Source organism: Brachycentrus maculatus, unplaced genomic scaffold (assembly GCF_059751285.1).
Source record: "Brachycentrus maculatus isolate JH-2025_06_01 unplaced genomic scaffold, ASM5975128v1 h1tg000172l, whole genome shotgun sequence".
Taxonomy (NCBI): domain Eukaryota; kingdom Metazoa; phylum Arthropoda; class Insecta; order Trichoptera; family Brachycentridae; genus Brachycentrus; species Brachycentrus maculatus.
In genome coordinates this window covers 2,417,756-2,442,637 of record NW_028280925.1, presented here as the reverse complement: position 1 = coordinate 2,442,637, position 24,882 = coordinate 2,417,756, and the positions used below count along the sequence as shown (strand labels likewise).

Sequence of the window (24,882 nt, the reverse complement as noted above, 5' to 3'; positions counted from 1 at the left end):
ATAAACACCAATGCAGTTAGTTATTTTTAACTAGTCAATATATTATACTTCTAAGTTTAAAATCCTTTGGGATTTTTTCAGGGCAATATTAAGCTAGTAAGATATCAAATAGTCAATGATCACGTTTTTGTAAAACAATGCACTTGGTCACTTTCTTCTGTATGACTACGATATTGTACTTTTTTTCCGAACCCTAAAAATATCTTTATAATATTCCCGATAAGTGGTAAATGTTCTTTCTTCAATGTGTAAATGTATTATGGATTATACCTAAAATCTAAACTTATTATTTATTACATTTTTTGAGTTTAAAGTTTTAACAAGAAATGCGTACTTGTTACACATCACTGAAAAGGAAGGGTTAATAACGTAACAGAATTATATAATATACGGAAAGGCATAAAGATATTATACAATTCAGTTTACGAGATTTTCAACATTGTATTAGTCAGCAATTCTCTTAGGTAATTCGAGTATGATTTGACGCAACCTTCACCTATACTGAATGAGGTGGTATTTTGCTAGCGATCATTTTCATGATTATGCGCGTCATTTTAGAAGAAAGTTCCCATGAAGCAGTTTTTCGCAAATATGGCGCTTTAAAAATTATCTAAAATTATAAATATTTGTTATCATGAACCACAACAACAACAAAAAAAAACAAAACATAAAACCAGGAAAAGAACTAAAATAAAGGATATCATGGATCGCGTGGCAATGGGCAACTCAAACTCAACTCAACTGACAATGGGCAGGACATATAGCAGGACAGGACCCCACAAGATAAACCCCAAAAATTTTACGACGGAGACCTTGGGAGAACAAAAGGGGTGTCGGAAAACCCCAAAAGAGATGGTCGGACGATATAGTCGCTGTGGGGGGTAGAAACTGGCTGCAAGCAGCAACCATAGGGACCAGAGTAGTGTGGACAATCATGGGTAGAATGATGAATGTTACACTGTATAAAGTGATCCCTTTAACCAGTCTAGATATAGTAAGCCCTATAAATACTCAGACATCATATTTTCCTATTCGTAGAGTTACCCAGAATTGTGAACAAAGATTTAGACACAATTAAAATATTGTGAATCATTCATTAATTCACATGCTCTCAGAAAAATTGTAAATTTTGAAACCTTTCAGCGTATTTATTTTATTCTCAATTCAATATTTATTAGAATTTTTAAAATCATTTATATACATCTTTTTTCCAGCTGTCATTTTGTTCGCTTTTTTCCGGCCTTATCATTAGCTTCTTAATAATGTTTCATTATCTTTCTGCTTTCATTTTCCCATCTATTTCTTATCTATTTCGAGAACGTGATTTACCTCTTCTCATTTTATTTATATTTTCTTACACGAAAACCCAGAGGGCTTTTATCATCAACTTTGAACACAAAAATTCTAAATTAAAATTCAAAATATGTTTTGTTTTTACTAGTTACATTTTCCTTTTGTCATTACGATTTATTTTTTCTCAACTTGACATTACAGCAATGGTTACTTGTAAGAATTTTTTAAAGGTTTCATATAAATATATAAAATTTCACTTATAATTTATATTTATAATATATATGTATATATATATATATATATATATATATATATATATATATATATATATATATATATATATATATACATATATACATTTTAAACTAACTCACCATTGCAAAGGAGATGCCACTCCACTCTGTATTTGCAAACATCCGTTGCCTTTTTCACATTCATGCATCTCCTCATTTGAAAATTATTTCTACTCCTAACCTTATCACATTCAAGTATTTGACATATTTGGTATATATATATATATATATATATATATATATATATATATATATATATATATATATATATATATATATATATATATATATATATATATACATATATACATTTTAAACTAACTCACCATTGCAAAGGAGATGCCACTCCACTCTGTATTTGCAAACATCCGTTGCCTTTTTCACATTCATGCATCTCCTCATTTGAAAATTATTTCTACTCCTAACCTTATCACATTCAAGTATTTGACATATTTGGTTATGCTTAAAGATTATGACATATTTGATTATGCCTTATCACATTCAAGTATTTGACATATTCGATTATGCCTAAAGATTATGACATATTTTATTATGCTTTATCACATAATGATTATGACATATTTGATTATGCCTTATCACATTCAAGTATTTGACATATTTGATTTTCCTCATACTTTCTCAACTCCTATTTCCCAGATTCTACGACTACACTGGGTTCACAAATCTATTGTGCCGTTTTTTCCTTACTCATTCGTTCCAAACCATCTCGACACACCTTTTTTAAAAAAATTATCGATAATGCTTATCTCAGTCTTGCATTATTTCCTCATTTAAAATAATGGTTTGTATTGTTAATACATTTTATGAATGAATTTTTTTTAGTGTTCCATCAAGGAGACGAAGGAAGGTCCTGGTACATCATAGTCCGAGGATCTGTAGATGTCGTGATTCACGGAAAGGGAACGGTTACCACTTTGCACGAAGGGGATGATTTCGGAAAACTCGCCCTTATCAATGACGCACCCAGGTAAGTTTAACCATCTTATTAATAATTTTTAACTGGTAAGACTAAGTATGGCCTGAAGAAAATCTTCTGGCCATCAAATTTGATGAAAAATTACTACGATCTTGAGATTTTTACACATTTAATATATCTCCGGAATGAGATTCAAAATAATCTATGATATAATATTACAAACCTATCGTGCCGATAAATTATTCGTTTTTTTTTCTCTGCAATAAATGCGTAAAAACATACAAAAAATTAAATATACATACTTATAATATTTTTATAACTGTGTCTTTGGCTATCCTTTTAGAGAAATATCACTTTATTTATATTCAATAAAAAAATAAGACACATACTTTAAGAAAAAATGAGATTATATTTTTTTTAAGGCACAAAACCATGTATTATTTTTAAACATTTTTCTTTTTGTCATAAACTCATTACTTGGAATTGATAAATTTATAAAATTACACTTAAAAATGTACCAAAAATACAATACCATGAATTATATTCCATTTACGAAATTTTCATTCTCAAGGTTAATAATTTATTTTAAAAATAAGTACGTTAATAAAATTTATTCAGGATATTATATTTCTTAACATGTAAATAAATTTTCGAAATATGTGCGTCATTCATATTCATCACGACTTTATGGTTTAAAAATATATGTATGTATGAATATATTCCGATTCGACAACGTATTCGATTTTGTATTTCTTTTTTCATATAATTATTCTAGTTTTTTATGATAATCGTATAAATCAGCATTTCAATTTCAATAAACCGATATGGTATTTAATTCTATAACACGGACAGAAACTCTTATTTTATATTTACTTTTCACATTAACGTTAAAAGGTTTTTTTCTAATCACAGATGTGGGTTGATTGATACGATCAAACATACATCAGATCATTTAAAATGTGTCTGAATTGTAAATAAAGAATGGCTCGACATATCACGGATAAACGTTTTATTTTTCCTTTGACATACTTAAATGTATTTTTTTCTGAAATCTTCCAAATCCGTGAGATTTCGTCCCCAAGGATAATGTAAACGTTTAAGGCATATATGGGCAACCACCGGCCCGCCGACCTTTTTTTTTCGACCCTCAAGCGTCTTGGCGTATATACAAATATAGGTTCATACAAATTTACACGCATATGCAAGAAACATTATTTGTCTTTTTAGCAACACATATAAGTGTGAACAGTTTTTTTTCGAGAATGAAACACAAAAATAGTAAAAAATTGAACAAGTATAACAGATAAAAATGATTATTTTACATAAAACATTCACCATTCTAGCTAACTAACTAACTAACCATCACGCCGCTTCACCTAGCTGCTTTCAAGTATTTGACAAACCTGATTGTGCCAGGTTTTCTTCGGTCTTCCTCTGCTTCTTTTTCCAACTACATTCGCCTCATAAATTTGTTTAACCGTTCTTTCCTCACTCATACGTTCCACATGTCCAAACCATCTCAACACACCTTTCTTAATTTTATCGATAATGCTTATCTCAGCCTTGTATTCTATCCTTATTTCATCATTCTACCTTTTCTTAAATACGATTTAAATATATGTATGTATGTATATATATATATATATATATATATATATATATATATATATATATATATATATATATATATATATATATATATATATATATATATATATATATATATATATATATATATATATATATATATATATATATATATATATGTATATATATATATATATACAAATATATACATATATATTTACTTCAGCCCTTGACTTTGACACAATGAAAATTTGCCCCCAGATCTAGGAAAGGTTGCCCATGCCTGGTTTAAGTCATTTGGGGCATTTGGTACAGAAGTATACATATACGCCGCCGCGAGCGCACGTATTACATTAAATTCATTGTTGTGTATAAAATGTCGTGTTTAAATACAATTACAATCCAAACAAAAACACGAGAAAATTCACAAAATATGAAAATTACGCATTCTTCATTTTTCCTTTTACGTATTGAGTTCTGAGAATACAGCAAAACGCCTTTAAAAATTCAAGGGATTATACATTAATTTTATTTTTGAAACAGCGCAGTGTTTAAAACACATTTCACCGACTAAAACGTTTTTTTTAAAAACACTCTTTATTCACTGTTCTCCATTGTTCACATTTTGTCATACCACATTTATAAACACTTATTCGTGACTACCGGTTTCGGAAAAATCATAACATCATCAGGTCATTAAAATAAAATTATTACGATCACGATTAGTAATTGGCTGGTTTAAGTGATCACTCGTCTCAAATAGACTTGAATAAATATTTCTGAGATAATAATTTATATAATGTTGATATAAATATCTGCAAAGTGGAGCAAATTCGGAATACGTGAATAAAAATTTGAACACACCACAAAAAAAATGAATTCCTTTATCCACACCCAATGGTGCATAAGGCACTGCATGATATAAACGCAGTGTAATATTGATCATTAACATATGAAAAAAAGGTGATCAGTCCCTCGTTTCAAATACCACTCCAGGGTAATATTTAATAATTATTAGGGTGAAAAAAACACTAATATTTATTTGACCACCCCTGGGAATCGAACCCGGGACTTCTAGTACGGTAGCCGAGCGTGCTGACCAACACATTACGGAGGTGGACTCAAAAATATAATGACAATTTATTTTAATGTCGTATTTTACGTCGCTTACGCGTATGCATAAAACTTCTGGAGCTTTTTAAATCATTTGTCGTTAATCTTGTGATAGAAAATATATCCCTAAGAATGATTGGGGCTTGTCTGAAATCAGCATAAATCTTTGTCAAAAATATTGAAAATTTCCACGCTGATTCGCTCGAATTGCGAAACACAAATCCTTTTTTTCTAATCCATCATTTCGAGTACCTTTAGCCGGTGACGTCGGTTCTGGGTAAATCACAGAGGATTCAACTCGTTACCGATACAAAATGTTTGGCAAACAACAATATCCCCATATAATTGAGTTTCCCGTTCGTGTTCGGGAGGATTTCTGGATTTACATTTGCGGAGTGATTCGCGAACTAGTGTTTTTTTGGCAATTATTTAATATTGTATTTTCATTTTCTTCTCTTTTATTTTTTTACATCAAACTATTCGCCGGCGTGAAAGCAAAATAATGATTGTTATTTCATCATATTTATAACGCTAGCAGCGCCTTTGACAAGTAGAACAAATGAGCGAGGAAATAACGATCAAACAAATCGTAGTCGTACAGGAGAAAGTGACCAACTAAGAAAACGTAAAATGTTCAGGAGGGCCATTTAAGTCACTTTTGCTTGGCAAGAAAATAAACATCAATGCAGTTTGTCATTTTTAACAAGTCAACATATCATAATTCCAAGTTTAAAATCGTTCAGGGAATTTTTACAGGGCAATATTAAGCTAGTAAGATATCAAATAGGCAATGATTACGTTTTTGTAAAAAATGAACTTGGTCACTTTCTCCTGTATGACTACGAAATGTATAAGCGCCTATATAGTTGGAAATAGGAACCGAGGACGACCGCAGAAATCTTGTCATCATCAAGTATGTAAAACACTTAAAGCGGTCAGGTCAGGAACTGAAATAATCGGTGGGTATGTAGAAGGAGATGCGTGAATACGGAAGAGGCGAAGAATGTTTGCAAATACAGGGTGGTGTTGCGTTCTATTATCTCTGCCTACCCCTGCTGGGAAGAGGCGTGGTGGTTAGTTAATTGATAAGTTGTATTTTTGAAGTTGGACATTATAAACATTTTTTTTTAAGTAGGACATATTTTTTTATTACGTTTTATATTTCATTAATTCCTCTCCTTTCCTTCTCCTTCCTGCTAAATCTATTATTTTATATAATACCCTTTTTTATTAATTTTTTAAATCCCTGAATGTTTTTTAATAGTTTTATAACATAAATGTGGAATTGTTTAGTTCTTTTTTTTTAACGTAACTATTTTTTGTTAATGTAATGTAATGTTTATCATTGCTAATGTAACTATTGTTTATTATATCATTTTTTATGTGTTTTATATGTTTGTATAAGCTGTACAATTCCCGAATAAATAAAATAAAATAAATAAATACAATAAATTACCAGTTTCTTCAACTAATAAAAGGTTATTGCGTATTTGAATAAATTGTAATTCACTGTCAATTGCAAATATGGACTTAGGTAAACTTACTTATCTATATGTTTGTATTTGATGCTGATAATACCAAACGTATAGTCGTGTTACCAATTCGTACGTTGACAATTTTCAACGTCGGGGTTGAATTTTTATACATGATACCTATTCTCGTATAGATCGACCATTCCAAATTGAGTTGCATACTTAGTATTCATATCAGGTCTTTATTTAGTAAAATGGGAAATGTGTGTGTATGGGATGGGGTGCCTTGTGCTGGAATACACAAAGTGAGCGTTGCAAATTTTCGATCTTGGCCCCATAGAATTGCTTTCAACACATCTTATGGGGAAAGCGAGTTTTACATTCCTCATTTCGCCGATCACCGTTTGCTGTAATCACAATTACTAACGAAAATTACCACTGTAGCGGGATATAGTTTTTTTAACATTTTTTGCCATATTTTAGGTTTGTAGTGACATCTGTTAAAAAAAAATTTAAGCTTTGCTTACACTACATCAAATTGATGCTATTTGAAATCAATTGTTTATTATATGAAGGCAAGGTCATTCCAGGGTAGTATTAAATAGATTCTATAGTTAAAAAACAATTATATTTATTTTGATCCCCCCGGATATCGAACCCGAGACTTCCAGCATGGTAGCTAAATGTGTTAACCACAACTCTATGGACGTAATTTTAAGCGATTTTACAATTCTGGTGTCACAAATTACAAATAGCTTCCGCCGAATTAGGTAGGATACTAATCAAACAAAAAAATATAAAAATACGTAAATCATCTCACCTGTGTTGTTTTACTTCTAGAAGAATCTACAATATAAACGATAACGTTTTCATGATATGCCAATATCAATTAAATTAAGTGTATATTTAAAGATCGTTATATAATTAAGCCGCCTCCGTAGTGTAATAGTCAGCATGCTCGCCTACCGTTCTGGAGGTCCCGGGTTCGATTCCCGGGGGGGTTTAATAAATATAAGTGATTTTTTCACTCTAATATTTATTCAATATTACACTGGACTGGTACCTGAAGTGGAGGGCTGATCACCTTTCCTTCATGTGTAATCGATCGAGATAACACTGTGTTTATATGAAGCAGTGCCCTATGCACCATTGGGGTGCGGTAAGGGATTTATTATTATTTTATTATATAATTAAGTGTAAATATAAAGAGTGTATATATAAAGATCGCAAGCGGTAGCAAAACAATAAATTAATCAAACATTATACCTTCACTTTGCGCTAAGTTTATTGACTTTGGAAGCAATTTATTAATCCAATTACGTATATGTATCTAATGTGTAGGACTCATCCCTCTGAATTATTGATTAGTCAGGACGAAGAAAGAGTACGTAATTAGATTGGTTAGCAGAAGTTTCTGTTAAGATTGACCTTTTCCTGTAATCCTCAATGAATATAGAACAAAGTAAAGTTTGATACGAGATAAATGAACGTTTCGATAGTGATGTATCTTAGTGAAAATAACACATGCAGCATCGAACAGATTAATTGAAACAATATTTTTTTTGTATTTTCAACAATCTCAAAAAAATTGTTTTGGGGATGTTCCTCGTATTATGGACCAGGGCTGCTTCTTTCAGTGACTGAGATGATGAATAGCGAGAAGTATCACCAAATTCTACTGGAAAATAAACTACCAGAAATACAAAAACGAAGGTCAAATAGTAATGGAATATTTCAGCAGGATTTAACTCCCTGCTACAAATCCAAAAAAAAAGTATGAAATTTTTCACACAAAAACAATGAACTGTGTCGGACTGGTCAAGAATTTTGCCAGACATAAACCTAATTGAAAATCTATAGGCAATCTGTAAGAATCAACTCTCCAAAATTGATATCACTACGGTGGAAAAGCTCATTTTGTCCATAATTCGGGTATGGTTTCGAGACGAAAAAATGGCATCCACGTGCCAAAACCTTATATAATAGTTGCCAAGAAGAGTAAAATCTTTGATTGAGTCCAAAAGAGATCATATTAATTATTTATTTGTTAGAATATAACTAATAAATAAAAGATTATACAAAACTTTTTACGAAAATACAACAAAAAAGTTTTATTTCAATTAATCTGTTCGATACTGTACATAGGTATGTATTAATGACCACGGTGTATTTTTTCTATTCAACTGATGTGTCCGATTTTCAAAACAAAAAAAAAACAGATTTATTTAAATAAAATCACTGCTTAAAACTTAAAACTACCTTCACTCGACCCATTTTCAAATTTTAAATTTACAACAAATTCACCCCGAATCCCTGTCTTCTGAATTATCCGATATGATGTAATTATCTTTATGTAACTTTTAATGATTGTTATTATAACTTCGTGTCGTATCGTATTTCCGAGAAATTATGTCGGAAGGATATCTAATTCCCCTGTCACATAAAATTGGTAATAATAAAATCATATCTCCATATTCTCAAATTGATTTTTTATTTTTTATTTTATAAAGTAGAAATTCATCAAATGACAGTATTTAAAACTTGTTCATATTGAAATATCATAAGATTTTTTTTTATTTTATCTACTTTCGATTTTTCAATGATATTAAATAAAAATATTAACAACATTTTTAGTTGTATTATTTTTTGACATCTCATCAAAGATGAAGAAGAATATGGAAGTCTGGGCATTTACGGGGCTGACAACCGTCATTGGCTGGTTTAAGTGATTACTTTACATACGTGTAACATTCACCAATTCTACCCATTGTTGACAACCACACTACTCTTATTCTTGGAAGTCCTTTAAATGCCCAGACATTCATATTCTTCTTTATCTTTGATGAGATGTCAAAAAATATTATGAAAATAACTCCTGGAATTGGAGATAATCCAGATTTTGTGAACAAGTATTTGGACACACTCAAAATGTTGTAAATTTTTAGTTGTATCCAAATTTCTTGCTCAAAAGTATGGATAAGCTGCACAAAAAATGAAAAATCGTGTTTTCAGGAGTCTGCCAGTATGTAGAAAATCCGTTGAGGATTTTGCATACATCTAAATCTAAATATAAGGGTATCTGCTAAATAAAAGCTTTCTCAAACCAACTACAGATGGCTCCCGTGAACCGAAACAAAGCGTCATGAGATTTATGATAAATGTAAGAGTTCCAAGGAGTTGATTAGTGTGGTTGTCAATCATGGGTGGAATGGTAAATGTTACACGTGTGTAAAATGATAACTGATCCAGCCTATGACAGCACATAAGCCTTGTAAATACCCAGATTTCCATATTCTTATTCATTTTGATTGAGATATCAAAATGTTATAAAATAAAATAGTTAAAAAATCACTGTAATTTTTTTATAATTTAAAATTTGATATTACCCATGGCTGATACCTGAAGCGCAGGAATGATCAATATAATAAATTATCAAATTAATATTGCTTCAATTGTATACAGTGCCCTATGCACTATTGGATGTGGATAAGGGTCAAATTTATACAATGTTAACGCTGTAGGCCCTGTAAATACCCAGACTTCCATATTCTTCTTCATGTGTCAAAATGTAAAAATATTCAATTGACATGTAATTATTTCAGGGCTGCCACAATAGTTCTCAGAGAAAGCAACTGTCACTTCCTGCGCGTGGACAAAGAAGACTTCAACCGAGTCCTACGGGGTGTTGAAGCCAACACCGTCCGCCTCAAGGAACATGGCCAGGATGTACTGGTCCTAGAGAAGATCAGCTCCGCCCACAAGCAGACCTTCTCACATTTCAAGTATGTTTGAATAATCTAAATCTCTAAAATTCCACTAATTAATTGAAATATTCCCACAAATTCAGTTGTTTAACTGACTTGACCGATTCCTTATGATTGGGAATCAGTCAAGTCAGTAAAACATGTGACCCTATATTCTCTGCCAAATGTAAAACTTGATGAGAATCTATATATCTGAGGTATCTCTACATGAGAGAGTACGGCTATTATCCTTGGCTCTACCCGACTGAGTTTCTCCAGGGTATGCTTGTCTACAATAGTGTAGAGAATAGAAGGAATGTGTATTTGATTACTCATTTTTATCGATTGTTGCGCGGTATGATCGATAATCCTGAAATTATCCAGAACATTGGTCTGTATGTTCCCGATAGTTACCTAAGACAGCGTCGACATATATTGTTTATCATTCCTATACACAGGACCAACCTGCCGATGGTTATGCCTGTAGGAAGAGCTACCGCTATGTTGAACAATATCTCATTGGATATTGATCTGTTCCATGTGTCTGAAGGATTATTCCGAAGTTGGATTCTTCTTCACCTTTAGCAATAGTATTCTTGCTTATTTTCTATTTTATATTGCCTATATCTATGTTAATGTATACGATTTAAATTTAAGTTTGTAAAGTGTATATTATCTTTAAATAAAAATAAATTGAATTGAATATTCCAGATACACTGTGATGGCGGGTACTCCAGAGAAGATGCTGGAACACCTACTGGAGACCAGGTTGGACAGGCAGGGAGGGAGGGAAGATCGTGCTGTCATGTCTGACCCTTTCCTCGATGACTTCCTTCTCACTCACATCATATTCATGCCAACCCCTCGACTCATCTCGGAACTATTAAAATAATATCCTTTTCAATGAGAATCACAAACAAATATTTTCACAATTGCTTATTGCATGATGAATCTGCTTTTAATTCTAATGTACAATAATAATGTTTTATTTATTGTATCGCCATTAACTTTGTGGTAAGATATGATGAAATTGTAATTAAAAGCACTACGTTTTAACCACTTGAGTTATATTTATTTTAACGACTACATAGTTTTGGAAGCTACAGATGCTTCCATCTTCGAGTCCAAATATAAAAACTAAAGTTTATATTTAGACCCGAAAATGGAAGCATCTGTAGCTTTCAAAACTAGTCGTTAAAATGAATATAACTCAAGGGGTAAAAAACCAGTGTTTTCATTTACAATTACCAAATTCAATATTCGGTGATATATTTATATTATTTTATACAAATATTAAATGAACACATACACAAATATACATATATGAAATGTTCTAAGTCAGTATTACGGACTCCGAGTTCTGGATTTGAGTTTCTGAATTGAGCCCACTCTACCACAATTTGATATGTATTTTTAATAAAGAGCAAGCAGGTTACACTCTAAAAAATATAATGAATTTGAAATATTTGAAATATTCGTCCGCCTCCGTAGTGTAATGATCTCGCTTGGCTACCGTATTGGAGGTGCCGGGTTCGATTCCCAGAGAGGGTCAAATAAATATAAGTGATTTTTTCACTCTTATATTTATTCAATATTACCTTGGACTGGTACCGGAAGCGGAGGGCTGATCACCTTTCCTTCATGTGTTAACGATCAGGATAACTCTGCGTTTATATGATGCAGTGTCCTATGCACCATTGGGGTGCGGATAAGGGTTTGAATGAAAAATATAATTAAAACAAAAACATTTCTTCTAAAATTAAAAAAATACAGCTACTTTTCTCTCCGTTTTCCTTTTTATCTGAAATGAACCCATATTTTCAGTGCAGTTCATGTTACATTTATTTATTGATCCTGAGTTATTATATTTAATGATGTATCCTTAACATTGTGCTTACTTATCGACTCGAGTCGTCTAACCAAGATTCAGAGTTTGTCATCGCGTGCAAAAGGCGAGTTGTGCAGTTTGTTCACAAGTGGACGGAAACCAACCGACAAGCTGCCTTGGATGATCAGGAAGCTGCTAATTTTATAGAGGTTTGTAAATTGTATTTAAATTATGTTTAACTGTTAACATTTTGTTTCAATTATCGATAAAATTAAGAAAGGTTACACGTGAAACGAATGAGTGAAGAAAGACCCGTAAAAAATGAGGCAAATGTATTTGGAAATAGGAGCAGAGGAAGTCCATGGAAAACTCAGCATAATCAAGTATAATAAAAACTTAAAAGTAGTCAGATCAGGAGTCTGAATAATCTGCAATTATATATGAGTAGATACATGAATGTGAAAGGGGCGAAGAATGTTTTCAAAGACATATAGATGTGACGTTCTATTCTCTCCACCTACCCCTTCGGTTAAGTGTAATGGTTAGTTAGTTTGTTGTATTAGGTCACTCTCTGGTATCCTAAACTCAACCTTTTTTCAACACGTTGTCAACTGGTAAGGGTAATTAGGATCGTATACTAATCACAAGTAACCTTATCAAAGGTAACCGCAAACCCAATTCCGATCTGTGCAATGTTTTTTGGCGTCTCGCACTCTACCAAAAGTTATTAAACACAATGCTTATAAGCGTCTCCTGCTCTCTACCAACAGTATGTAAAGGACGCTTTTAAGCATTTTCCGCAAACAATGTGTTAATATTAAGAGCATTTTTTTTTTCAGGAATTAGCTGGAGAAGTGGAAGCTGATTGTATTCAGTGGAGCTGCTTGGAGGAAGAAGCCAGCCTCATGCATCATGTGATGTCACAGTTACGCCGGAGACAAGAGGAAAGGAAACTGCATGAAGGACAGAAGTGGAAACTTCCGCCGTGTGGTCAACCAATAAGTCTATTCAGTGGAACTCCATCAGACACAAGAAATGTCATACACCCTGATGATGAAAGTAAGACTCATTCATACTTAGTTTTTGACTCCGTTCAATTTACTATGTACATTTATTTATTGCTGCCTAATGCCTGGATCACTCCTGTTTTCTTATAAGGCTATGAAACATGGCACATTACAAGGGCCCAGAGCAACTGTTTTGAGAATAAATGCTTGTGAAGAATTTTATTTATGCGGAGGTTTAGCATTATGAGGAATGAAGAAATACAGTGTAGGACGCACTGACCTATATTCACAACTATTGCCAAAAAAAAGCGATTCAGTTGGCTAGGCCATGTACTTCACATGGCTTCCGAGAGCCTTAATTAAGCTTGCCTCTTTTACAAAGCATCAAGTTCCCGCCGCCCGGGATGTCCACATAGGTGGCGGATATGGATAAGTCGTAGTAGTAGTGAGATTTAATCTTGAAATTTTTTTTAATTAATGATACTAACTCTGTAGTGTTGATAACATTAATTATAGAATAATCAACTGCCTTTGGCTTCGGTCTTGGAGGTTCTTATTGAGATTCTTAGAGGATTCAAAATATTTATAATTGATTTTACACTCAAATATTTATTTGATACTGGACTAGTACCTTCAGGTATACGCTTCAGCGTATAACTGATCACCTTGCCTTCACGTAATTAACAATTAAGTTAACACTGTTTCAGTATGATGGCAGTAGCATTTGGCTGGATTAAATTATCATTTTATAAACTCGTGTAACATTCACTATTCTGGCCATTATTATACATCCATATTGCACTTCTTTCGTATAAAACTAAAAGGTGCTTAGCCATGATTGAGACACCTAAAATAAAAATGAATTATTGTTTGTTGGTAACCCATTTTTTTTTTCTTTTCAGTAATATTCAGAGTTTACTGTGCTGATCACACTTATTGCACCCTCAAGTACCCTGTGAATACAACTGCAGAAGTCATCAAAGTGTGCGCTGCAGACAAACTCAAGATGAGACCAAATGAAGAACTGGTGCTTGTCGAAGTCAAGTCTACTGGGGAGAGAATACCGATAAATGATAAAGATATCAGTATTCCAACCAGCTTGAGTTTGAACGGGAGAATATTTGTCGCACCCAAAGATCACTTGGATGCTCTGGTAAAACAATAAATATGTTTTTATTCAGTAATAAATAAGAATAATGATCACATTAAAATAAGATTGGAAGTAATATTTGAGAATACACCTTTCTTCTTATTCTTCTTTAACCTTCTGTCTTGCACTGATGGATATAGGCCTCTTCCTAGTATCTATTTTTGAGGCCTTCAGACACCTCCTATATTCTCTTAAGGTCTCCATTTTCAAATTTTAGGGGACCGTTTTGTGGGGTCTTGTCTCTCAACATGTCCTTTGAATACAGCTTGGTCAGATTTTTTCACTATTAATTATTTAATTTCATATTTTGACAAGCTCATAAATTTAAATTTAAGGCGAAATATTGAAAACTAGCCTTTTACTCTAGTTTTTAAAAGAAAGATCGAGGCTTTTGAAATGTGCTACTATAGAAGAATGTTCAAAATTTAAAAGAACAGGTTGCCTAATTGTACTAAAATAAAAAAAAAACAAATACTTAAGCTATTAGGAAAGGACTTAATTAATAAATATTTCTTTCCAGACATGCTTAGCGGAACAAGAAGTTGCAACGCAAGGGTTGGACATGGATATTGAAACATTCAGCACCAAGGACATAGCTTATTATATGACATTGTTCGATTGGGATTTGTTTTGGTGCGTTCACGAACATGAACTCATATACCACACATTCGGGAGGCATCACTTCAACGAAATAACAGCTAATCTAGACATCTTTTTACGGAGATTCAATGAAATCCAATACTGGGTTGTAACGGAAATACTAATGGCAAATTCGCTGAACAAGAGGGTATCTTTACTAAGGAGAATGATAAAACTAGCAGCTTAGTAAGTATTCAGAAAGCTTGAACAAGTTCCATGATTTTCTTGTATTGTAGTTCATATTTTTATTAATTGATTCGGCAGTCACTTTGTGGTTATATCTATCCATTTTTTATTAAAATTTCCCTTGCTAAAAACCTTCATTTCTTCAAATCTACAGTGACACGTGTTTTGACTCCATCATTTTCAACCATCTCATGTGAAGCTAAGTCTAAATTTTACAGTTTTGTCTTTAGGACGTTGAAGAATGAAGAAATTAGATTTTGCTTTATACACGGTTGTTGAAAATTATATAGAATGCATCAAAGCATTTCTCATAATATATTTGAGGAATAGTTATATTTACCAAGTGAAAAATATGATTATTTTACTCAAGTATTTTTTCATTTATAGCTGCAAGGAGTACCAAAATCTGAATGCTTTTTTCGCTATTGTTATGGGACTTAGTAATATGGCTATAAGTCGTCTATCACAGACGTGGGAAAAGCTTCCGTCCAAATTCTGTAAACTGTACACAGAGTTTGAAGCGTTGATTGACCCCAGCAGAAACCATAGAGCTTACAGGTAAACTTTTAACTATTTGGTATGAAAATTTACAATTATTATTACTATTATTATGAATTTAAGAGCTGTACAAGAAGAGCCCTCCGGCAGCAACATTCAGTTTTCTTTCCTAAGGGTCAGATTTTCAACCTACTAATAAAAGATTTGTATTTACTTTTTAATTGATTGTGTTATAAATTACTTATTCTTGGCTTCTCGACTACCAGTAGTTTTATCCAGCTTCATCTGTTATTTGGATAATTGTTATTTAATGGAAACAGTGAGACAAAAAAAAAACAGATATTTCAAAATGAATTTATATTTTTCGTTAACAAAATACCAAAAAATTCATTTATTGATTTGTCACTTTATGGCAATATCCATCTATTTTTAATTTTAGTTTTAATTTTCAATTATTACTATTTCTCTAAGAGTGGTATTTACTAAGTAAAACTTAAATTATAAAAATATATGTATCAAATGCTGGGAATGAAAAGTGAAGTTTAAATCATTAAAATAATCTAAAAAAAGAAAACAGCTTATTATTTTCTTCGTTTCTTTGCTAATTAATTATTTATTTTCGAAATTTAGGAGCAGTATTTTTTTTTACATCAAGACCATTTCAAGAATTTTTTAAAAATTTTCAAAATTACCGTACGAAAAATCATTAGTGATGCAAGTTTCAAATAATTTCAAAATTCAAGTTACAGTTTGAATTAATATACATACTTTTAGATTTAAAGTAAAGATCGTAGTTTAATGCATATTTCTTCTGATTTTTTGATCTTCCAGAGTTTCTCTTTAGATACAATACAAACATAGGCATTGTCATTCAATGTATTTTTGACATTTTAGATTGAACGTCGGTAAACTTCAGCCGCCCGTTGTCCCCTTCATGCCACTGCTTCTCAAGGACATGACTTTTACTCACGAGGGAAATAAAAATTCACTCAACGGACTGGTGAACTTTGAAAAGATGCACATGCTTGCCCAAACGATGAGGACCATCAGATATTGTCGGAGTAGACATCTTGGTGAGTTTCTTCAATTATATACCACTATTAAATATGTTCTTATCCCATTTATTCCATTATCCTTCTAACCAATAGGACTTAGGGCACTGCATTATATCTTCTTAGTGTTATTTTTCATTATGTTATCTACATTAACGACGGGAAAGGTATTTCTACCCGTTCGTTTGATTGATGCTTAAGGATGGAAATTGTATTTTTATCTTCTGCGCCGGCTTCATTTCAAAGTCAGAAAAGAAGGAATTATTCTCTATCGGACTCTTTTTACAACTTCCTTTTTTACAGTTTTAGAGGTGCCCTCCCAGAAGAATGACAGTGAAGTACGTGCATATATCAGCTGCTTAAGGGCAATAGATAACCAAAGGGTATTAACTAACATGTCCCAGAAACTGGAACCGCGTAGATCATAAATATTGTACAGCATGTATTTAAAGGACCAAAAAGTATTTCTATATGTGTAAGTCCATGTAAGTATTACGTATAAATACTATTAAGCAAATAGGGCTGGCCCTAATTTCATATTTGATCATGTTCATATGTGTAATGTAACTAAGGATTGATACTTTGAGAGTAACATTTCAAATTATCTAAAAATATTAGCTTTGTCTTTTTGTCCCATCTGATGCATATTCAAGTATTTTATCTTTTTTCTTTGATTTTTAAGCAATATGTAGCTATTGTATTTTAAAATATTATATATTTCAATTGATCTACATATGGTTATTGTATTGTAAAATATAATATCATTTAATAAAGATATTTTTTGCAAAAATTAGTTGATGCGTTTATCATGATACATTAAGCTCAGATTTATTTGTTACACTGACATTTAATATAAATGAATATAGAAATCATTTGTGAAAAATACCAGTAAGTATTTCACTTCTGTTGTTTTTTGTAGTCACATTTTTTAGAATGAGGTCTAATGAGAACATGTATTTATATCTATATACTATTTATAGAAAATACAAAAAATAATTTAAAGTTTCGCCTCCAACAGCCCTGTCGCCTTCCTATGTACAAAATGATTCATTGTGTAAATAATCAGGAACCTACTTGTGGTATGGCATAGCCTACCATCTATGAGGAATTAGAAATATTACAAACTGTCAACTATACATAATATATTTGCAAATACCTTTACACATTTAAGATATATTTTAAAGTTGAAATAAGTGTTTTATGCTTGTGTTTTGTGACTTTTTTACATCAATAAGTAGTTTTTTTTTCAAACAAAGATGGGTTTTTATAAATAGTTATTCTATTTCAACATAGGTGTCAGGCAAATGTGTTTCTAACACTATTACATAATTGCAATGGAACCCCTTTCACCACTTTTGACTGATCTGCTACTCCGGTTGATCCGACCGTTAACAAAAATCCATAGCTGACTTTTTAAAAATTATTAATAAGTATGTTTCCGTGCTATTGAAAACGCAATATTGTAATGGTCATTTTCAATAATAATGACAACCTTTTGTGGTTTTTTACAATGTTGTTAAAGTAGAGAATGATACACATAGTAATTTTTCCATTCAGAGATTGTTCATTGTAGGTACTGTGAAACTGAATTCTTCTGTATTTTCTGATAATCCAACCTTTTTTATGTTCCATAGTCCCAAAAGTGGGGGATTTCATGGGTTCTAATTTATTAATAATAACCAAAAGTGAGTTGATTAATTATGCTGTAAATTTCTTAGTACAAAAAAATTCTTCAAATTACAATGTTAAAATATTCTCTTTTTATTTTATTTTTTTACTTATTTAATGATTTTTGGGCCTTTAAAAAACAAGCCTATGAAAAAATATCACAATTTGGAATTAAGCCCCACATTTAAATACCGAGATTTTGTACTTTCCCATTTATAAATTTACAGACATACTAATCCACATTAATTTCAATTTGAGAATATTTATACAAAACCAACAATGATATTTATATATTGATATTGAAGCAAGTTTCATGTTAAATATTAAGTGCTATTATCAATTAAAGGCCTTCACCATACAATCATTTTTGTCCAATTATAAAGTACAATTTCTTAGATTTTAATCTTTATAAAGAAGCTACTGATTTATTTTTGTACTTACTATATTCTACAGAATCTCTCCTAACTATTTATGAAAACATTTACTAATCTACATAGTATGTGATGTACATTGTTACATTTTCAACATAGCATTGGCTCTCCAATATTTTCAATATTTACTACAGTCGAACTTCCATACTACGTGGTTGGTAAATCAAAATTGGTACTTTTTATTATCTCTTTTCAAAAACGATGGATGTTCAATTATCGGCAGAATGCTTAATGTTACACAAGTGTATAAAATAATCACTTAAGCCAGCCAAATACGAGGTTGTAAGCCCTAGAATCCCGAGACTTCCATATTCTTTAGTATAGAAACAATAGAATCTTTTGAGACAATTTTTTTATTTGGTGATTGGGTGATATCTTAAATCGCATTAGGAGAGGTGAATCTCAGAAGAAAAAAAACTTAAAATTAACGGTTGAAGAAGGGGAAAAAAATATGAAATACAGCCTCAACGTTTTATCTTCAATAAAAATATTATTTATTGAGAGAACTTTGCTAAATAGCGTTATATGGAAGTTCAACAGTATTTGATATATCGCTCACTCCTTTCAAGAACATCATAAATCAAAACTCGTATATTTTCAGTTGTGCATTTTTTCGGAATGGCCAGAAAATGTACTATATCCCAGCAAAAGTGGCATATTTTTAACTTAATATTTACCCGCTATAGGGCAGAATGTGTTGTTTTTGCATTTTGAAGAAAATGCATTGTTTAATTATTTTTTGAATATACTAAATATTTTTCAAATTGAGAAAAAAACCTTCAGGTTTTACCTAAAAAGATCTGTTGCACAGTAAAAAGTTTAGTAAGTGGCTTGATATTTATTTTTAATACATTGTATTATATTTTTAAACTTTAAAAACGTTCTCCTGAAAAATCAAGTATTTTGATTTATGACGTTCTTGAAAGGAGTGAGCAATATGTACATACAGGACCCAAATGTGCTCTTTTTAATCTCTATGAAAATAATCCCAATTTATTTATATAATCTGAAATATATAAAGCGCTATCTGGAAAGTAAAGTAAAATTATTAAATTTATTAATACCTTCAATAATAATACTTCCCTTATCATTAACTTAATTTTGGTAAATTTTCCGAATGTAATATATGAGAATTTAAGTTTTTGTTAGTCCCTTATTTAAAGATTTTTTTCATTTTACATAATTTAAAACACCTTCCAAACATTAAAAAAAGTTTTAAATAATTAATGCACCATCAGCTGTTTAATTAATAGTTTGGAATCAATTTTAAGCTATAAAATTAAATTCAATGTGAAATTTATGTTTACCTTTTATTGCCGATAAGTTTAAATATTTTTTTGAAAATATGAAACGGTAAGAAATGAAAATTTCCTGTTTGATATTTTCCAAAGAAGCTGGGATTTGTAAATAAAAATTGTAGCATTATAAAACAAATGTATGAAATCTTATGAATAATATTATTTTACTCAAATATGTAAAAATATATTGACGTATTTTTGCATTATGTATCTTTTAGTTAATGTAAGAAGTAGAAAAATAGTAAATATATTGAAATCCAGTAATTAATTGTATATCTCTAAGAAACCATGCCGTTCCTCTTTTTTAATGTACCCACTTTGAATATTATACTGTTCAAAAATTATGTTAGAACACCATATATAATTTCCATCATTATGTGTACTGTGTACTTCAAACACAAAAGTAACAAATTTTAGCAGCAGGTGATTTTAAAATCTTAATAATTTAGCTATTGTAGTTTTAGTCAATATTCAACTGGAATTCCAAGATATTTGTAATTGGTGGCATATAAAATTCTAATATGAATTAAAAATACATGCACACTTTTTAGCCCTGTTTCGTATGCTGTCCAAAAATATAAAACATTTTAAAAATATTTCATGTACAAATGAGTTATTTTACATATTTGTCAGGTCACGGTTTAGGGAATATAAGCATATATTGTCTTATTTCTGAATATGTGAATTTATTCATACAAAAAACTGATGCATATTTTGCTTGCAATAGTTTGTTTAGACATTACAAAAGCTATGCCAATATTGTTACGCTATTAAAAATTATATAATAGTAACTCTATAGTACATATATTGCAAATATTTAAATGTGGGGAAACAAATGCTTCATATGTGAAAAAAAAGTACTTTGTAAGAAAGAAGAGATGGAAATCTCTTTGAAGAATAGTGTTTTCATTTTATTTTTGTATAAAGTTGTAATTATGCAGTAAATTAATACAAATGTATTTATATGAATAACGGTTATGTATTAAATAGGTTTAAATGTAAATGTATGAAAAAAGTGTATCAAATGCAATAATGATTTGTGCGGAGAAATAGTAGATAATCAGAATAGTCTTAGTTATCAAAACACCAAATTATTCAAATCTTTATCCTGCACAAAATACTTTGGTAAATAAAATATATAATGTAAGTGAACTTTGCATCCAAAGAAAAATGTTTATTTCTGTCTAGACATTCTGATTGTATAAATAATGTGGCGGATTTAGAGATGTGTGTGTAAATATAATAATAAATAATTGAATTAGTTACTTCTATCCTAATATTTAAAATAAGTACATGTAACAAACTTGGCAATCTCCAAATGCCACATTTCGTAGCAACTTTAAGAAGGAAATTTAATATGAAGACTGGTGTACGCTAGATTCATAGATATATGAAATATTTTTCTTCAGGATTATTTCCACATATGTCGGAATAATGTATACAACTGAAGCCAAATCATCATGATGTAAATACTTGGTAAAGATTGAAGATTTCACAAACTGTGTCCTAAATCCTCAAGCCGCTTGTGCACTACATGGAATTTTACCGTCCGGCAGTCCGGTTTTGAAAAATGAAAGCGACTACCACAGTTTGGCGTGGTCGAATTTACGCGCAACGTGTTCACGCACCGATAAAGAGCACTGATTCGAAGAAATATGGACAAAAGCACAAGCCGATCCAAGCCAATCATCCGTTTTATATGCTAACTGACGAGCCGGACGGTGAAATTCCGTGTAATTTCTTATATTGCACAATCGTCCTCACTAAGCATTATCAAGGGTTTTACAGATTGTGTGCTAGAAATGAAGAAATTGATCGTTTTTCTCTCTTTTGAATGAAGGCAGCATACTCCACTTCATCGTATAGTACGTTCACATAACGCTAGATAGCCACTCCAAAAACTTCTTTCATTCCTGAAGATTTTCGTATATCTTTGGTTATGATTTAATGGGCACTTGAGACCCTGATGTTTGTAGTACTAAAAATTCATTGTAAGAGGGTTTCACATATGTGGCTAGAAAGCAAAAAAAAAATGATTATAGAGATTCATTGGTTGGAACATGTAGGGAACAACGAGGTATTAACCAGGACTGGGGAGTCTGGATGCTTACTTAATAAAGTAACACAGCAGGGAGCCAAATGGGCAGGCCTAATATATGGACACCCAGGCCTGCTTCTTACCATTGCAGAGGGCATGTGCGAAGGCATAAACTACGGAGGACGATCCGGCTTTAACTACATGGACCTAATTATCTCTGATATGCACAACAGCCCATAATTTGGTATCCGATTACGTATGCCGAGTTGAAGAGACGAGCTGGCCATGAAAGAAGCACACCAATCACACAGATTGTTACCCACGAAGAAAAACTATAAAATCTTACTATTCTTATCCTATTCTTCGACATTGTGATGATTCATGCAAAGAGTTGTCGTTTGTTTGAGGTTATGTTACCTTTGGTAGCCCATAAATGTTCCAATTGGAGATTTCTATATTTGTAACCAATATTTTCAAATAATGTAGTAGTTATGATTGTTAGTAATGTTTTGCGTGTATTAAATGTATTAAATCCTGTGATACCCATATTGAATCCAAGTAGGCCCTTATGTATTTATTATAATGGATTATGTATCTGTGATATTCCACGGAATTTAAAAAGACAAGGAATGTTTACTAATTAGTACTAAAAATGTTGCTTCAGATGTGCATTTAGACTATTGTTTATTGTCTTATTTTATAATCTTTTGTGACCTAAGTCTTTTGTAGTTTCTCTATCTGACTCAATTTTCAAAGTTCTATCACCGTGTTTAAGATCAGTATTTAATAATAACTTTATCCAAGCATTTCAAAGGATAAAAGAAAAAAATCCTCATAACCTTTTTCAAAAGTGGATTACTTTTTGTAAAGAAAAATAGTAGGTATATCTAAATATACACTAATGTACAGCCTAGCGGTCTTTATACATTATGTTATTAGAATCCGGTAAGTGATGTTCGAAATATAATATTACATTCCTACTTATATCCATTTTGTAATGAACCTTACATTTTATTCTAAATGTAAAAACATACCTTTGAATAACATACATATTATTTACTGACTATGGAATGCCTGCCGGCATTACATCTGAATCATCAGAACACATTTGCAAATCCCAAAATTACAGCAGTGATGCCTGAAGTTTGTTTGCCAATTCAAAACTTCGGAGTTTTCTTCAAGACAAGATTATTTTTATCTAAAAATTATGAAAAATAAGAATTTTTATTGTGAAAAATGCACTCTTGAAGAAATATTTTTAGATTTTTTTAAATAGATTGTCATTGCTAAAATTATTACGTATGGATTTGAATTGATAATAATTGAGTTTTGATACTTAATTCATAGTATCAAAATGTTAATATATTATCATAAAAAGTGCAAATTTCCTTTTGTTTATATTATCTGCTTATTGCAAATTTTACAATCCATTTAATACTTAATAAAACTACCAAGTGGTCATTTTTATCAATCAAATTATTGAAATAACTTTTCAAATATTATAAATATGTACATGGCGGAAACTCTTTAACTTTTAATATATGCAAATTCAATTTTTAAACTCTAGATCACTTCAGTAAGTTTGTTTCTAGTTTATTGATACCTATCTCATTTTAGCAATTCTAGCATTAATCTTGACAATTTTGCATTTAAAAACTAATATCGATACACAATAGAATTAATATCAAGCATCGTTAACGATCTCTTATGCAATATGCACAATTTTAAATAAAAATATCTGACTGTACAATATATTCTTAAGTCTTTTACCAGAATATTAATTCACTTATAAAATGTATATTTCAGATCACCTTCTATATTAACATACTCACTGCCTATAAACATAGGCAGTTGTAATAGGAAAGCATAGAAGATCCTTTAGTTAACACTTATGTCTACACGGTAGTGTATCTTTTAATGTTTTGAATAGCTTTGTAACTAATATTTTTATACAACTCTTATATTCAACAAAAATCTTACTGAAATAATACTGTAATTTCCTCATGACATTTGTTAGACAATCAATTGTATTATCTCCTTCCTCTGCATGTTAGCTATGCGCAGTAATGTAACTAAATCAGTGAGAATAATTCATATTAAATAACTTATGTAAAAATATAATATTTATGTGTAATAAAGGATGTTTAAAGATACATTTTGTATTTTATTTTATACTAGTTGTACACAGCCACATGTTGCTATGGTTCAGTCTGGTTAAATGGAAAGTAATCAAAATAGAAACTAACTAACTAACTAACCATCACGCCGCTTCTCCGCAGGGGTAGGCAGAAAGAATCGAACGCCACACCACTCTGTCTTTGCGAACATTCTTTGCCTCTTTTACATTTATGCATCTCCTCATACATACCCGACGATTGTTACGACTCCTGACCCGGCCGCTTTAAAGCATTTGACATACCTGATTGTGCCAAGTTTTCCTCAAAATAGAGAGCACACATTTCTAGTATGTGTAATTTCACAATGTTTGTGTATGCACCAATGGTACTGGAAGTAAACAATGAGGGGACGAAGAAAATACCAGCTCAGGAGCGAAGATTTATTATATCGAATTGCAATTGAGAAGATCAGATGCGGCGCCAGTCTCGACATGATGGAGTTTTGTAATGATTTTGTTTTTAGTAGCTATTG

At 31.2% G+C, this 24,882-nt stretch overlaps 1 protein-coding gene across 1 annotated transcript in view; it reads left to right on the top strand.

The window, feature by feature from the left end:
- The window catches only part of Epac (Exchange protein directly activated by cAMP), a 178,026-nt gene extending 153,650 nt beyond the window's left edge, over positions 1–24,376 (top strand). Inside the window, exons 8-17 of the mRNA XM_088261989.1 lie at positions 2,430–2,574; positions 10,298–10,477; positions 11,150–11,329; positions 12,337–12,475; positions 13,106–13,325; positions 14,176–14,426; positions 14,944–15,248; positions 15,636–15,806; positions 16,641–16,819; positions 17,102–24,376. Coding sequence (XP_088118115.1) covers positions 2,430–2,574; positions 10,298–10,477; positions 11,150–11,329; positions 12,337–12,475; positions 13,106–13,325; positions 14,176–14,426; positions 14,944–15,248; positions 15,636–15,806; positions 16,641–16,819; positions 17,102–17,226 — 1,895 coding nt within the window. The 3' untranslated portion in view covers positions 17,227–24,376. The remainder of the gene's footprint in view (positions 1–2,429; positions 2,575–10,297; positions 10,478–11,149; positions 11,330–12,336; positions 12,476–13,105; positions 13,326–14,175; positions 14,427–14,943; positions 15,249–15,635; positions 15,807–16,640; positions 16,820–17,101) is intronic.
- The last annotated feature ends 506 nt before the right edge of the window (positions 24,377–24,882 follow it).